The 15323-nt window shown below is 53.7% G+C and overlaps 1 protein-coding gene across 2 annotated transcripts; it reads left to right on the top strand.

Moving 5' to 3' along the window:
• The first annotated feature begins 3620 nt into the window (after positions 1–3620).
• LTO1 (LTO1 maturation factor of ABCE1) lies at positions 3621–13245 on the top strand. Of its 2 annotated transcripts, XM_023240181.2 has the most exons (6): positions 3621–3751; positions 5646–5751; positions 8196–8266; positions 11103–11220; positions 11511–11623; positions 12145–13245. In XM_023240181.2, exons 1-5 carry the CDS (start codon positions 3702–3704, stop codon positions 11577–11579), a joined length of 414 nt encoding a protein of 137 aa, XP_023095949.1. In that variant the 5' UTR covers positions 3621–3701; the 3' UTR covers positions 11580–11623; positions 12145–13245. The 2 variants fall into 2 exon arrangements, with proteins under 2 accessions (XP_023095949.1, XP_023095948.1); XM_023240180.2 differs by having other exon boundaries at positions 11511–13245.
• The last annotated feature ends 2078 nt before the right edge of the window (positions 13246–15323 follow it).

The raw sequence follows: 15323 nt of genomic DNA, 5'->3' as shown, positions 1-15323 counted from the left end.
ACGCTTTATATGAACTATACCAGAATAAAAATAAAAACTTAATAAAAAAATAGTGGGTTAAAAGCAAGAAGAAAAAAGAAAACGGTCCTTCTGAGCAGGCTCCCGCGTTTTCTCTTTTGGGGAAGGAACAGAGGGGAATTAGCCGAAGAGCCTGCCAGGGACCCAAAGCGTGGATTCTGTCTCCTGTCCCAGGGGTCAAACTGGGATCTGAAAGCCTCCAAAATGCCTCTTTTTCCAATCGTGTCTTCCTTTATTTTTGATGAATAAAGAACGAGAGGGAGATTTACTTCCTGGAAGTCGTCGCCTAAGTGACTTCCTTTTAAGAATTTGAAACTGCTTTTTTTTTTCCTTCTGATTATACAAGGCACATTTGCTCCACCACGAAAAGAAAAATCAAACACAGAAACACATCAAGGAGAAGATAAAGATTACTCATCATCTCATCAACCCATTAGCCAGAAATGAGCACTCCAGCTCTGTAGCTAAGGACAGAATTAATCTGTAACGCGATAAGGACCCTAGGCTTGCAGGTTATTATTATTATTATTTTAAAGTTTGTTTATGTATTTTGAGAGAGAGAGCGCTAGTGGGGGAGAGGCACAGAGAGAGGGAGAGAGAGAGAATCCCAGGCAGGCTCTGCCGTGTCAGCACTGTTAGTGCACAGAGCCCAACACGGGGCTCAAACCCACAAACCACGAGACCGTGACCTGAGCCGAAATCAAGATTCTGACGCTTAACCGACTGAGCCACCCAGGCGCCCCTGCAGATTTTGAAACATATATTGAAACTGGCCGAGAGGCCTGAAGTTTTTTTGTTTTTTTGTTTTTTGTTTTTTACTGCCTTGGGAACAAATGACACATTTTGTTTTTATCTCGCTTTTTTTTTTTTTTTTTTTTTTGTCCTAACAAAATGGATGTGTTTCCAGGTTAACAACTGTAAATCTGCACGTTCAGGTTCATTTTGCTTAGTTTTGCAGGCTGGCGAATGTTTTGCTGCAGATATAGGTAAAATTAAAAAAAAAAAATCAATTCCAGTAAGCGAATACTTTTCAATGAACTTGGATGAATTTCGTTTTTCTCTTTACTTATATTGACTTGGTTCCGTTTGAACCTGAACAAGAATACGTGAAACATTACAATTTTTTGAAGTGTGTTTTACTTGTTAATACGGTGGATTCCCAGGAGTTGATTATACTATCCCCTTGATACTCTTGTTATAAATTAAATATTTAATAATAGTGTTTTGAAGCCATTAGAATTAATATAATCAAGGCAAGAAAGTTCTAAACCTTTGAAAACCTTTTTAGTTTTCATTATACCTAAACAAATTTATGAATTCTTATTCCATTCAATTAAATGGAGAAATTTCAGTTCCTAAGAGCTACCCAAACAAATATCACGTTTTCTAAAAAACTCAAAAACGTAACAGGGAGAAATATTAATTCAGAGTATTTCTACCTACTTTTTAATGGGTTCAGGTGTTGAAAAGGACATCAAATTTGAAACATTTAAGAATTTTGAGGGGCACCTGGGTGGCTCAGTCAGCTAAGCATCCGACTTTGGCTCAGGTCATGATCTCATGGTTCCTGGGTTCCAGCCCTGTGTCAGGTTCTGTGCTGACAACTCAGAGCCTGGAGCCTGCTTCGGATTCTGTGTCTCCCTCTCTCTCTGCTCCTCCCCAGCTCACTCTCTGTCTCTCTCACAAAAATAAATAAACATTTAAAAAGATTTTTAAAAATCAGCTGAAGCTAATCCTTATTAAAAAGAAGAATTTTGAAGTAAATTATATTTGTACTTGAAAATTGCCTTTTTCTACCTTTGAGGCCATGTTTTAAAAGTCTTGTCCTTGTTTGGAAATGAAGCTACTTGTGAACAAGTACTGAAAATCCAAGATAACAGGGGTGCCTGGGTGGCTCAGTGGGGTAAGTGTTTGACTCTTAATTTTGGCTCAGGTCAGGATCTCACAGTTCGTGGGTTCAAGCCCCGCATCGGAGCCTGCTTGGGATTCTCTGTCTCTCTGTCTCTCTCTCTCAAAAATAAATAAGTCAACATTAAAAAAAAAGAAGAAAATAAAATCTAAGACGACATAACCAATCTCTGACCCTTTAACGTTAAAACAGTCGGGGTTCAAGACAGTATTTTAGGAACATAACCATGGAACACAGTGGGGGAAGATCTCTCCAAAGTTGTTTTTTTTCTTTTTTTTCCCCCAAACAATAGTTTGAATCAAATTGCGTTGTTTCTGTAGCACATATAATCTTTCAAAGCTGTATAAAATTATTTAAAAGTTTGAAATTAAGATTCATACCGTTCTGTATACGACTTTATGTCCACAGATCTTATCCTGTAATCGGTCTCTTCCTCATCACATATTCTTTTCCCATGGCAAAAAATATAGTTTATTTTATAGTTTATTTTTTTTTTCAGCTGATGAGGTTTATGTTCAAAAAACCTATTTTGTGTATGTAACAATGAAAGAACCACTTCCTTATTTGGGACATATTTGTAATATAAGGTTTTATTACTCATTAATAGGCAGGGAGAAGGATATGAAATTGATATGTGTATTGCCATTTTCACCTGAAAATTCAAAGAAAATAATGTAACAAAATTAGCAAAAATTAACTGGTGGCCAGAGTGCTGGGAGAGTGGATTCATTTGCTTGCTTGTTTTGTCCCTTTTCCTACATCCCAAATGTTTTGTGGTTTTATTTGCTGATAAAAACAAACAAACAAACCTAAAAATGAAAAGATATTTAAAGAACAAACTCATTTCATCTTCTGAAAATCATATTTCATGGGGCTCTCTTAATGCTCTTAATTAAGACTTATGTTCACTGTGCAACCACGGACACTCAGAAAAAAATATAAAAGAGGATATTTTAAAACTACTGTCATTCCAAAATCTAAATCTAGTCACTGTGAACATTTTGGTGGTGTGCTTTCATTCTTTTTAAAAGGAGAATTGCTTAATGTAATTAGAACTGGAGGATACGTGGAATTCTTTTTCCCCGTGAACCTCAGGAGCATCTTCCATGACCTCACTTTTGCTTCCAACATTATTTCTGGCGGCCGCTGGAGTCGTCACGGTGCTGCGGGGAACATCAGCGCGCGTCCTGGAGGCGAAGTGACAAGGTCTCGGGCACAGACCCCCCCGTTCTCCACACTGCCTGACCCGTGGGTTCCGCCCTCAAGCCCTGGGCCCGTTGCTTATCCATTTCAGTAAGCTCTTTACAAACAAGAAACGTGATTCCCTTAGGCATGACGTTCATGAAACACACACCTCTGGATTGTTCCTTAGCTTTTAACGCTATCGCCACTTTGGGCATGCACGGATTTGCATTCTCACGGAGTGAAATATACTGCTTTTCCCTTTAGGATTTCCTCCACGGCTCTGGCGTACAAACTGCAACTCCGCGCTCACCTGGAGCCGCGTCCCACCCAGAACGCGAAGCCTTGTGTCGCGAAGGGGCCGCTGGACCTCGCCGGCCCCGGCCCCGCCCCCCCGCGGCCGGCGCGCATGCGTCCTGGCGCCCCGGGCGCCGGCTGGGCCCTCCCGCGTGCCGTCCTTACCCGGCCTGCCCCGCGCCGCCGTCCCCGGAAGTGGCCTCGCCTCCGCGGCGGCGGCGGCGGTGAGTGGGCGCCCGGGGCGCGCGGGTGGCGGCCGCCGCGCGAGGGGGCAGGGCGGGCCGGGCGCGCCGCCATGGCCGGGAGTCAGGACGTGTTCGACGCCATCGTGATGGCGGACGAGAGGTGGGTGGCGGGGCCGGGCCGGCGCCCGTTCTCGGCCGCGGAGGCTGCGCGGGCCTGCCGGGCCGCGGGCGTCGGGGGGAGCGCGGTGGGGCCGCGAAGGCCGCGGACGCCTGTGGGGCCGAGAGGCTGTGGCTGCCCCTTCCCCGCTCGGCCGCGCGCCACGTGCCCAGCTGCTGCCCCAGACCCGCCTCCCGCTCCGGGGCGGCCCCGAGCATCTGCTCGGCCTGCTGACTGCCTTCCTCCGGGGACGCCCCGTACTTGGGTGGGACGGGCCTTTGCCATCTGGGCGCTGCCCCCTTTCCTTGTTCCGTGGTGGCGGGACATACGGCCGCATTCATGGGCACGCTGATAAATGTGTCAGACGTCATCCCTTTGCCTCCAGAGCCCCCGGGGGAGTGCCGAGGGCTGTGACGGCGGGGACCTGTGCGGCTTTGTGGCCGGCCCACCGGAGACATCAGTAGACCTCAGCCCCGAAAGAGAGCGGACATTGAACAATCAGCCGCTGACATTTATTTAGAGCTTTCTGTGAACCCGGCACTGAGCTAAGTGTTGCATCCGCGTGTTGTTTTAGCCCTACTTGTGAGTCAGGCCCTGTAACTCCCCCTGCGTCGCAGAGGCGGCGAGGGCACTCCCCGCGGTCGCACAGCCAGTAAGTGGGAGCTGTACGTTGCCTCATCGGGGGCTCCAGCAAACTTACTTTGTTCTTGGTGATCGCAGGTTAGGATCGTACCAGTTCCGCTGTTGAGCCCTCAGAGTCAGAGCCTTGACTGTGTTCCAGGCGCCGCTGCGGTGGCACATTTTGCGGTGATCTGATGGCATTTCTCTCTCCCAATGTACTGGGTTGTGATGGGAAGCCCTGTGTATAATCGTAGGGTGTTTTGAAGCAACTGAGCTGATAGACCCACAGAACTCACCTGGCCGCAGACGAGCGGCACCTCGGAGGTTTCAAAAAAGTAGATTCCTGGGCCTTATTCCAGATTTCCCAAATTATCGGCGGCGGTGGGGGCCAAGGCTCTTGAATTTGTATCTTTAAAAATTTCCTGCGGGGGCGCCCGGGTGGCTCAGTTGGTGAAGTGTCCGACTTCGGCTCAGGTCACGATCTCGCGGTTTGTGGGTTCGATCCCCGCGTCGGGCTCTGTGCTGACAGCTCGGAGCCTTGGAGCCTGCTTCCGATTCCGTGTCTCCCTCTCTCTCTGCCCCTCCCCACCTTGTGCTCTGCCTCTCTCTCTCTCTCTCTCTCTCTCTCTCTCTCTCGTTTCTGTCTCTCTCAAAAAAAAATAAATAAGCATTAAAATTTTTTTCCCTCTGTTTCTGGTATCTTCCCAGGTTTGGGAATCACAAATTTACCCACACCCTCCCCCCCCCCCCCGCCCCCACACGTAGAAGAGGCAAATTGGGTTTCAAGAGGGGCAGTGACTTGCAGCGAAAGACCGACCAACTTAGGATTGGAACCTAAGTTTTCTTTTTGTACTATTTTAAACAGTTGCTTTTTCTTTTCTTTTCTTTTCTTTTCTTTCTCTGCTTTCTTTTCATTTTTTCTTTTTTTTAAAGATTATTTATTTATTTATTTATTTTGAGAGAGACAGTGAGCAGGGGAAGGGCCGAGAGAGAGGGAGAAAGCAAATCTCAAGCAGGCTGTACGCTGTCAGTGGGAAGCCCACCTCAGGACTCGAACTCGGGCATCACGACCCGAGCTGAAATCAAGAGTCGGATGGCTAATCGACTGAGCCACCCGGGCGCCCCTGGGACCTCAGCTTTCCGACTTACGTTCCACATTGTCTCTATTATACAGTGTCTCGCCTTGCTGAGTCTGGGTAACGTGGGAGAGAAGGATTTGTCCGGGAAAAACACTCTCCCTCCTGGTTGTTTGATCAAGCTGGTCTCTCCCTTACAGGTTTCATGGGGAAGGATATCAGGAAGGCTACGAAGAAGGCAGTAGCTTGGGTATAATTGAAGGAAGACGGTACGGCACGTTACATGGAGCCAAAATTGGGTCCGAGGTAAGCGAGAGCCCCCCATTGAGAAATGAGCCCTTTTCGTGTAGTTTATAATTCGCTTTGATGATCCATGTGATAGAGCCAGAGCATCAAGCCTCCCTAAACAGCAGCGGTCTAGACGGTGCGGATAGAGAAATGTTCTCTGTACGGAGCGACAGAGCAGACTGCTGTACAAGGACGCCTGGTCCCCTTGCGCCCTGCGGGTACCGCGGCTCGTACAGGTTGAAGTTTTGTGGCGGCCCCGGGTCGGGCAAGTCTGCTGGTGCCGTTGTTGCAACAGCATCTGCTCACTCCACGTCTCCGCGTCACACTTGGGTACTTCTTGCAAGGTTTCAAAGCTGTTCGTTATTTTCTTTTAGGTTTTTAAGGTTTATTTATTTAGAGAGAGACAGCGTGGGTGGGGGAGGGGCAGAGAGAAACGGAGAGCGAGAATCCCACGCAGGCTCCGCACTGTCAGCACGGAGCCGGACGTGGGGCCGGACGTCACAAAACTGAGACCGTGACCTGAGCCGAGATCAAGAGTCCGATGCTTAACCGACCGAGCCACCCAGGCGCCCCTCAAAGCTTTTCATTATTGTTATTTTCGTTTTGGTGATCTGTGGTCCGTGGTTATGCCTTGCTGAACCTCAGGTGTTGGTTAGCATTTTTTAGCAATAAAGTATTTTTAATTAGGGTATGTACATTGTTTTTTTTGTTTTTTTTTAAGGCAAAATCAATTGCCCACGTAATACAGTACAGCGTGCTGTAAGCATAACTTTCAAGTGCACTGGGAAAGCAAAGCATCGTCTGTTGCGGCGGTCTGGAACCGAACCTGCAGGGTCTCCGAGGTGTGCCTTTATAAGGAGAATGAAACTGCCGCCTGAGGAATGAGGAGACAAGTCCTCGGTCACCTCTGTTTATGCCGGAGTAGCCCGTAGTGGCGCCCTGTGTCTTAAGCCAGCTGAATCCTCACCTTGTGTCCTATGACAGCATTCCATTTCCATTCCCCTTGAAAGTCCATGAAGTGTCCATAGTTTTCCTTCTGCCCTTCGTGGCGGATGACCGGCTCTAAATGGCCAAGCCAGTGGCAGTCGTGACTGCGTTAGATGTCTGTTGCGGTAAAGCTGATCCCCACAGGCGGTGTGGGCCGCAGACAACACATGCTCATCATGTTACGCGCATTCTGAGGGTCGGGAGTCCAGGAGCAGCGGGACTGGGTGCTTCTTGCTCTAGGCCGCATGGCGCTGGGGTCAGGGTATCAGCCAGGCCTACAGCCATGTGAAGGCTCGACTGGGGCCGGGAGCCCCCCTTCCAGGATGGCTCGCTCACACCGCTGTGCCGGCCACGTGGACCTCCCCATAGGCTGCTCGAGTGTCCTGGTGACGCTTGGCGCGAGCGATCTGAGACAGCAAGGCAGAAGCGATGCTGTCTGTCACGCCTAAATTCAAATTTTTTTTTTTCAACTTTTTTTATTTATTTATTTTTTGGGACAGAGAGAGACAGAGCATGAACGGGGGAGGGGCAGAGAGAGAGGGAGACACAGAATCGGACACGGGCTCCAGGCTCCGAGCAGTCAGCACAGAGCCCGACGCGGGGCTCGAACTCACGGACTGCGAGATCGTGACCTGGCTGAAGTCGGACGCTTAACCGACTGCGCCACCCAGGCACCCCTGTGCTGTCTTAATCTGATTATGAAATCGTCAATTTGGCCTGACTTTTTTTTTTTTTTTTAACATTTTTTATTTATTTTTGAGACAGAGAGAGACAGCATGAACGGGGGAGGGGCAGAGAGAGAGGGAGACACAGAATCGGAAACGGGCTCCAGGCTCTGAGCCATCAGCCCAGAGCCCGACGCGGGGCTCGAACTCCCGGACCGCGAGATCGTGACCTGGCCGAAGTCGGACGCCCAACCGACTGCGCCACCCAGGCGCCCCTTTTTGGTTTGTTTTTAATGTTTATTTTTGAGAGAGAGAGAGAGAGCACAAGAAGGAGAGGGACAGAGAGAGAGGGAGACACAGAATCGGAAACAGGCTCCAGGCTCCGAGCCATCAGCCCAGAGCCCGACGCGGGGCTGGAACTCACGGACCGCGAGATCGTGACCCGGCTGAAGTCGGACGCTCAACCGACTGCGCCACCCAGGCGCCCCGTCACACCTAAATTCAGAAGCCGTGTGCTGCCTTCTCTTCCGCGTTCTCCTAGCTGCGTGGGCCGGCCTGCTGCGGTTACAGGGGACCACACGGGACGCGCCTCCCAGGGCGCGGGGCCCGCGGGGCCTTCTTGCGAGGCTGCCACCGCACTGATGGCTCGGCCTCTTGACTTCCGTTGCGTGAGGCCCAGCAGGTGCTTCCAGAACCTGTGGCGCAAGAAGCACCACTGCCCTCCGTCCCCCCCTTGAGCTCTGAGAGCTTGAAGATGAGATCGAGCGTAGCTGATTCATCTCACTCTTAAATGTTTTTATAAATTCACAGATTGGGTGCTATCAGGGGTTTGCTTTCGCCTGGCGATGTCTCCTGCACAGTTGTGCCACCGAGAAAGACAGGTAAAGTTGAAGATTTCTTTCTTTTCCAGCACGTGGACCAGGAGTCCTGGTTCCGTAGCTCACTATGACTTTGGACAGTTAATGCGTCCGTCTCCTCACCTCCAAAGTGGAAAAACAATCGGGCCAGACTTGAATGTTGTCGCAATATTTACAGGGAATGGTAAATAGAGAGTGCGGGCCCTGTTTTTGGGGTTCGATGAGCAAGGTTCCGATTACTTCTGAGGAGTTTTTGGCGCCCTCTGCCTTTTCCTGGAATCTTAGATACCCGGCCAGTAAGATAATGTTCAAATTGATGACATCTTCTTGTTCATCTTTCCCCTGGGCTTCTGATAAGCTCTGTAGGACGTTCTTGGTGTGAACGGGGCTCAGGAATGGTGACTGTGTTGTCGTTAGCTTTTTAATGCAGCTGCTAGGTCTGCTTGTGTGATAAGGCATTGAGTATGTTTGACCTGAGTCTGGTACTTGGAGGCACCTAGTAAATGTTGGCCGTGTTTTGTATCGTTCGTACTCTTCTTAAACTCTCCCTACTGTGTGCTACCTGCTCAAGCCCCCGCGGCCCCGGTGCACATCTGTCTTTGCCCTAAGCTGGAAATGAGCCTTAAGGCAAAAGGCACACGTGGCCTGGCCGTCCTCCTGCTCGCGGGCCCCTGCGTCATGCTGTTGTCTGGTGGCTTTGCCTGGCCTGCGAGGGGCCCTAGGACAGTGGATAACAGAGCAGGGAGGGTGGCATTCCCCTGTCGGAGCGACTCACTGTCTTATTTGAAATAACTTTGAACTTGTAGAATTTGGGCCGCCTCCGTATCCGAATGTGAGGAGAGGAATGCCGGCGGCTGACTGTGGGTGATGCCGAGATCGCCCGCGATGGGCTGCCTCCATTGAGTCCCCATGAGTAGCCCAGGGTGGACCGGATGTGGAGTTAGCCCGGGGCATCTCGCCGGGGGTTGGGGCCGGGGGGGGGGGGGGGGGGGGCGGGCAGGGGTGGTCCTCTGAGAACTGCGGGAGCAGTCAGGGAGCGAGCGGTCGGCGTCTTGTGACACCCCTGGGCGGCAGTCCCAGCTGAGCTTGGCTCTCTGGGTCTGGTCCACGAGAGGACAGGATGGGGAGAGGCAGTGCTTGGCGCTCTCCATCAGTCTCCCCTTCTCTCCAGCTCCGGCGCGTGCTGGCTTCCGGAGGAGAGCCGCGCTGTGTGGAGGGGTCCCACAGCCAGCGCCTGCCGCCCCCGCCCCCCATGGGGGCTCCTAAGTCCTTCCTTTTTGTTTTCTTAAAGTTTATTTATTTTGGGAGTGAGAGATTGAGCCTGAGCGTGGAGGGGAGGGGCAGAGAGAGAAGGAGAATCCCAAGCAGGCTCCGCACCGTCAGCGCAGAGCCCGGTGTGGGGCTCGAACTCACAAACTTTGAGGTCATGACCTGAGCCGAAATTGAGAGTGGGACGCTTAACCCACCGAGCCACCCAGGCGCCCCTAGTTTCTTCAAGCCGTGCACGCAGCCCCTTGTCAGGAGAAAGCCCTGCAGCCCCCTCGCTGCCGCCCCTGCTGCACCAGCACAGCCGGAGGGGCTCTTTGAAACACAGTCTAAAAGCCTTTCTCACCGAGCTGTGGTTCCCAGGTTTTTGCACTAAAAAGAAATTTTTTTAGTTTATTTTTGAGAGAGAAACAGAGCATGAGTGGGGGAGGGGCAGAGGGAGGGGGAGACACAGGATCCGAAGCGGGATCCAAGCTCTGAGCTGTCGGCACAGAGCCCGATGCGGGGCTTGAACCCTTGAATCGCGAGATTATGACCTGAGCCGAAGTTGGGTACTCGACCCACTGAGCCACTCAGGCGCCCCCACAGGTTTTTGCATTTTTATGTCAGTATGATTTTAAAAAATTAAAAAAAAATTTTTTTTAACGTTTTATTTATTTTTGAGAGAGAGAGAGAGAGAGGGAGGCAGAACATGAGAGGGAGGCCCAGAATCCGAAGCAGGCTCTATCTAGGCTCCGAGCCATCAGCACAGAGCCCGACGCAGGGCTTGAAGCCACGAACCACAAGACCATGACCTGAGCCCAGGTCGGACGCTCAACTGAGCGCCCCAGGCTCGGTACAGGTTTTAAATGGTTGTTTAAATGTGCACACGTGTGAACAGTCCCCCCCAGCCCCTGGGGGTGGGCCCCGGCCTCCAGGGTCCGGGGGAAGCGGAGAGACTTAACCCTTGCAGGGTCCCTCCGTCCTGGGTACTGAGCTTTACGGAGATGACTGTGCTCCAGAAAGCCTGTGATGTGGCCGGCAGGTGTGCGTGTTGCAGACGAGGATGCCGAGGCTCAGAGACATCCCACAGCCGCCCCGCCTCCCAGCAGAGCTTTGTCTCGCCGGGAGAGGGGACCGAACCCGGACCCCTGACCCTGATTCCTGCCCTTGGGGGGAGGGGCTTGCCGGTTTACCTGCCGCCCAACTCGCCAGGGCTGTGAGCGCGAACGTGTCGAGGTCCCGAAAATCCCAGGCCCCAGAGCAGGCTGGGTCGTGCCCCGGCACTCTTTTCTTGTCCGGCTTTGTCTGTCCCCGCGTCTGTGACCTAGAGAAGCCGTGGTTGCTGTGGTCGTGGCGGGCGCTTGCTCCCTGGCCGGGAGACCGGTCTCTCCGGAGCGTCGTACACCCCGATGGCGAGTGTGGGGTGTGGGCGAGAGCACGTGGCTAGGTAAATAACTATTATTGAGTGTAGCGAGAAATTAACCATCTGGCTTCTGAACCCAGGCACGCTTCCCACGCCCACCGCTTTCAAGTACGCGATCGGCAAAGCTGCTACACAAGCGGAGCCCGTTATGTAAGAGGGACTAAAAGTCTTTATTTCTGTGCTTTACAGCAAGAAGATGAAAGCCTTAGAATCGTTGATCGGAATGATTCAGAAGTTCCCTTACGATGACCCTACCTATGATAAACTTCACGAAGACTTAGACAGAATTAGAGGGAAATTCAAACAGGTGTGTCCCCTGCACGTCTCTCTTCGATTCGGAAGTGCGTTTCTCCGGCGGCTGGTGCGTGGTCTCGGGGCTCGCGTCGCTCGTGGTCTGGGGGCTGCGTGCGCCCTGCAAGTGGCATTTCTGCATCTCCGTGTAAGAAAAGGGAAGACGGCCTGGAGAACGGGGTTAGGACTTCCTTAGGGGGTGGGGTCGTGGAGTCGAGAAGCCGCAGGTAGAAAGTTTTGTTCTGATTTGTGAGTGAAAATACGTAAGGTTTTAAAAAATACATCCTTTTTCTTTTGTGTTTTCAGCTTTGTTCACTACTGAATGTGCAGCCGGACTTTAAAATTAGTGCGGAAGGTTCTGGACTTTCATTTTGAGGATGACAGATGAACAAAGACGAAACATCAAGGAACAGATGTCCGTATGTTAAGTGTTTAAAAATGTGATTCAAGGCAAAACAATGATGGAGTATTCATTGTTCTGGGGGGAGGGATCCAGTTCGGCCGGTGAAAGGGCTTCCTTCTCCCCGGGGGCCTCCTGTGTCGCCTCGGTGCCCCCCCCACCCCCCGCGGTTACTCTACACAGGCCCGGCCTTTGTCGGGTCCTGTCCACGCTGCGGTCTGAGTGGGTCCCCCCCCCCCCCCCCGGCCTCAGGAGGCCTCTCCCTTGCGGTGCAGGGTCCGCTGGCCTTGCGGCCCCCTCCAGTGGACGGGCCCGGCCGGTTCTAGACTGGGGGTGGCCCTGGCTGCAATTTCCCCCCCGAGCCTGAAATCAGCACTCAGAACAACAGGTCTTCAACAGCTGAGAGCACCATGGCTGGCCTGATGGGAGATGGTGGCGGCGTGCCCAGGACGGTGCCCTTCGTTGACCCGTAAGATGCGCCAGCGCCGGGTGATGTGCTCCCCTGTTCCGGTTAATCCCTGCAGTGTTCCCACTTCACAGATGTGGAGACCGAGACCCGCGGGGACTGCCCGGTCCAAGGGCGCCCGGCAAGCAGAGCTGGGGCTCCGTCCTGCGCCCGCCTGTCACCACCGTCTGGTGCTGCCTGCCCTGGAACGCGCCTTCGCAGCCATGGAGCAGGGTCGCTGCTCTCGGGCCCGGTGTGCCCAGGGCCCCGCTGGGGAGTCCACCACGACCGGCTGACGTGGGCACCTGGCTTGGAGCGGGTTCCGAGGGAGCCTGGACACGCTCTTCGCACGGCCTCTCTCCGCATCGGGCTGGGACTTGGCAGCGTTGAGCGTGGGTAAGGGGAAGATACTTCAAGGACTAGATGTCAGGCCACTGTCGTGCGTACGCAGAAAGTTTGGGAGCCTTACGTTGAGGACGCTGTGTTTTCTTGTGCTACGAGTTCCTTTGCCTTCTGCCCGTACCTGGCGGGCATCCGAATACACCGTGAGGTCTGGATTGCTGGAGCAGGTGACGCAAGGTCGTGGCTCCTGGGCGTCCCTCTGCCCGTGCGTCTGCTCACCCCCGGGGGGTGGGGGGCAGGGTTGCCGGCAGGTCCCGCCTGCTCCTGTCCGCGGCAGTGCGGCCGAAAGTGACTCGTGAGATTGATAAGCGGTAACCGCGAATCGTCCCGGTTTTTAAATACGTTCCAGAGCGTCTTAGCGACGGCTGTCGTGCCGCCCGGGCCGGTGGTCGTGAGAGCCTGCCGGGAGACCCGAGGCCGGGGGCCTCGAAGGAGCGGGGCGCTGGGTGTTTTCTTTCCTCTGGTTCCGTTGCCCTGGCGAGTGTGCTGAGGACGAGAGAGGTGGCTTCAGCTGGCGAAGGTGGACACTCGGGCTCGAGCCTGGCACGCTGTCGCAGGCGGGGGCGTCACCGCGCATGTCTCTGTCTCCGCCCCAGCCGGCTTCGGGGGCGCTCGCGTGCTCGTGCACCGCCTCACGGCCGGACCCTGCGGCCACCGACACCGACCGTGGGCGTCCCTCGCCGGTGGGACGGGGGGCTCTGGTGGTTTTCCCTGGGGGACTGTTTTCTGAGCGTTCTGTTTTGATAACGTATTACTGTTACAAGCGGAGAGCACAATAAATAGATTGCAAAGCAGAAGGCCTTCTGGTACTGTTTGTAATGTGACATCTAGCAACTTAACTACTTTCTGGTATTTGGGATTTAGGTACAAAAGCAGGCAGGCATGCAGTCGGCCCGGGCGCAGCTTCCTGTTGTGTTTCCGTCCACGCGCCTCCATAAAACACGGAGACGTGGTTCTTGGGAGAGAGTAGTGCCCCGTGATGTTCGGGGAAGGGTCAGCTCCCGCCGCCCCGGGCCCGGCCACCTGTCCGCACTTACTACTGTTCCCTCCTGTCCAGACCCGCCGTGTCCCTCTCTGTGTCAGCCTCTCCCGCCACGGGTGTTAGCGTGGGCCAAAGGCGGCCTTTCCCTCTTCCCTCTCCGCACGGGAGGCCGAGCTGCCTCCCCCGTTTCCTCCAGAGGCTCTGGACCCGGGCTGCCCCCGTGCCCGCCCAGCTCCTTCACAGACAACTGGACCCGGTGTCTAGGAACCCTTGGCCGCCTCGGACACTCCTTGATCGTGGCCCAAACCCAGGCCACCTTGACGCTTGCGCTCCGTGCCGGGGGAGGTCATCTGCAGCGACTGGTTCAGGCGTGCGCGTGGCTCCCTTCGGCCGATGAGACGCGAGTGGAAGTCTTCTGGGGGCTCCTGGGAAAGGTTATAGCACTCCAGAGAGAACATATCTGTTTTGGAAGCTGTCCCACGGGACTGCTTGTCCCGTGGACGTGACCCACCCCTGGAACCACTGCAGGAGACTTGCACCTGGCTATGGACGAAAGCACACCTGGGCGTGGCGTGGCAGGAGCCGGCGAGGACCCGGCCCCGGTGGCACCGAGCAGCTGCCGGCCAGCCCCTGAGCCCCATTGCTTCTGGACTTGACGTTACGTGAGCTGACGAATGTCCCCGAGTTCAAGGCTGTTGGGGTTGGGTTTCCGTTCACAGGCAAGGTTTCCTGCTTGTGTTCCCCCGTCCCATCCGATCCTGTCCTGGGCACCTAGTTCTCTCGGATGTTAACCTTTGTCCGTGTTGGCCTTGAGTTTGGGAGCTGTCCGGCTTGGGTGTTGTTTCTTTCTGGTGGGTTCATTGTTTCCCCAAGGCTTTGGCCTGCTCCCTCTTTCCTGTTGGAAACCCCCAGCGTGTTTTGTGCCACTATTAGCCCACTGGGGCCACCATGACAGACACCGTGGACTGAGGCTCAGCCAATAGACATGTCCTGTCCCCCCCATCCTGGATGCTGGAGCCCGAGGTCCAGGCGTGGGCAGGACCAGGCCTCCGGAGGCCTCTGTCCTTGTGTGTGGCCGGCCGTCCTCTCCGTGTCCTCACAGGGCCGTCCCTCCGTGCGTGTCGGTGTCCTGATCCCCTCTTCTTACAAGGACCCCGGTCACACGGGATCAGGGCCCACCCTTGCCTTAAGGTGAGCATGTTACCATAATCACCTCTGTGAAGGCCCATCTCCAGATACAGACCCTCTGTGAGGTGCTGGGGGTCAGGGCATCAACGTCAGAAATTCTGGGGACACCATTCAGCCCATAGCAGCCACCCGCACGGCTGCTGGGTAAGACTGCTGACTCAGGACTTGGGAGAGAAGAAGGCGTTTCACCTGGAGCTGCTTCATCGAATTCTGGAATGTGAGTGCTCGGGACCTAGGGCAATGCCTGCTGCCTAAAAGAGCACCACTTTTCACTTCTTACTTATGTCGTATTCATCTCACTTTTTCTCTCCCCAGGGGTGAGGAAAGAATTCAGAGACGCTCAGGGAGCCTGTCAGTGGGGTGGGGTGTTCAGTATAAGGGAACGGGAAGGTGGGCAGGGAAGGCTTCCTGGAGGAGGTGTCCTTCATCCCACTGCTTTTGTGAGTTTTCATCGGACCTCAGCACCATAGAGAATCTCCCGCTGTACTTGTGAACGGCAATGGAATACGGAGGTAACCAAAAACGAATCAGCCTGAAGGTCATCCTCCTTCCTAGATCAGTCCCAGTCCTGGATGAATGAAGTGGGCAGCTGGTCTCTGACTCAGGAAACTCAAGTCACCAAGCAAGTACTGTTGACCAGAGAAGAGTGGGCGCGGTGTTCATTTCCTTACAGGGTACGAGTCCCACAGTTGAGGGCCCTGC

This window comes from Felis catus, chromosome D1 (genome assembly GCF_018350175.1).
Source record: "Felis catus isolate Fca126 chromosome D1, F.catus_Fca126_mat1.0, whole genome shotgun sequence".
NCBI lineage: Eukaryota > Metazoa > Chordata > Mammalia > Carnivora > Felidae > Felis > Felis catus.
This window is presented reverse-complemented; position numbering and strand designations above follow the sequence as displayed.

Coding starts and splice junctions, on each gene's coding strand:
- LTO1 (XM_023240181.2), top strand. CDS start 3,702: ATGGCCGGGAGTCAGGACGTGTTCGACGCCATCGTGATGGCGGACGAG. Junction 3,752..5,645: donor ATCGTGATGGCGGACGAGAG/GTGGGTGGCGGG, acceptor TCTCCCTTACAG/GTTTCATGGGGAAGGATATC. Junction 8,267..11,102: donor TGTGCCACCGAGAAAGACAG/GTAAAGTTGAAG, acceptor TGTGCTTTACAG/CAAGAAGATGAAAGCCTTAG.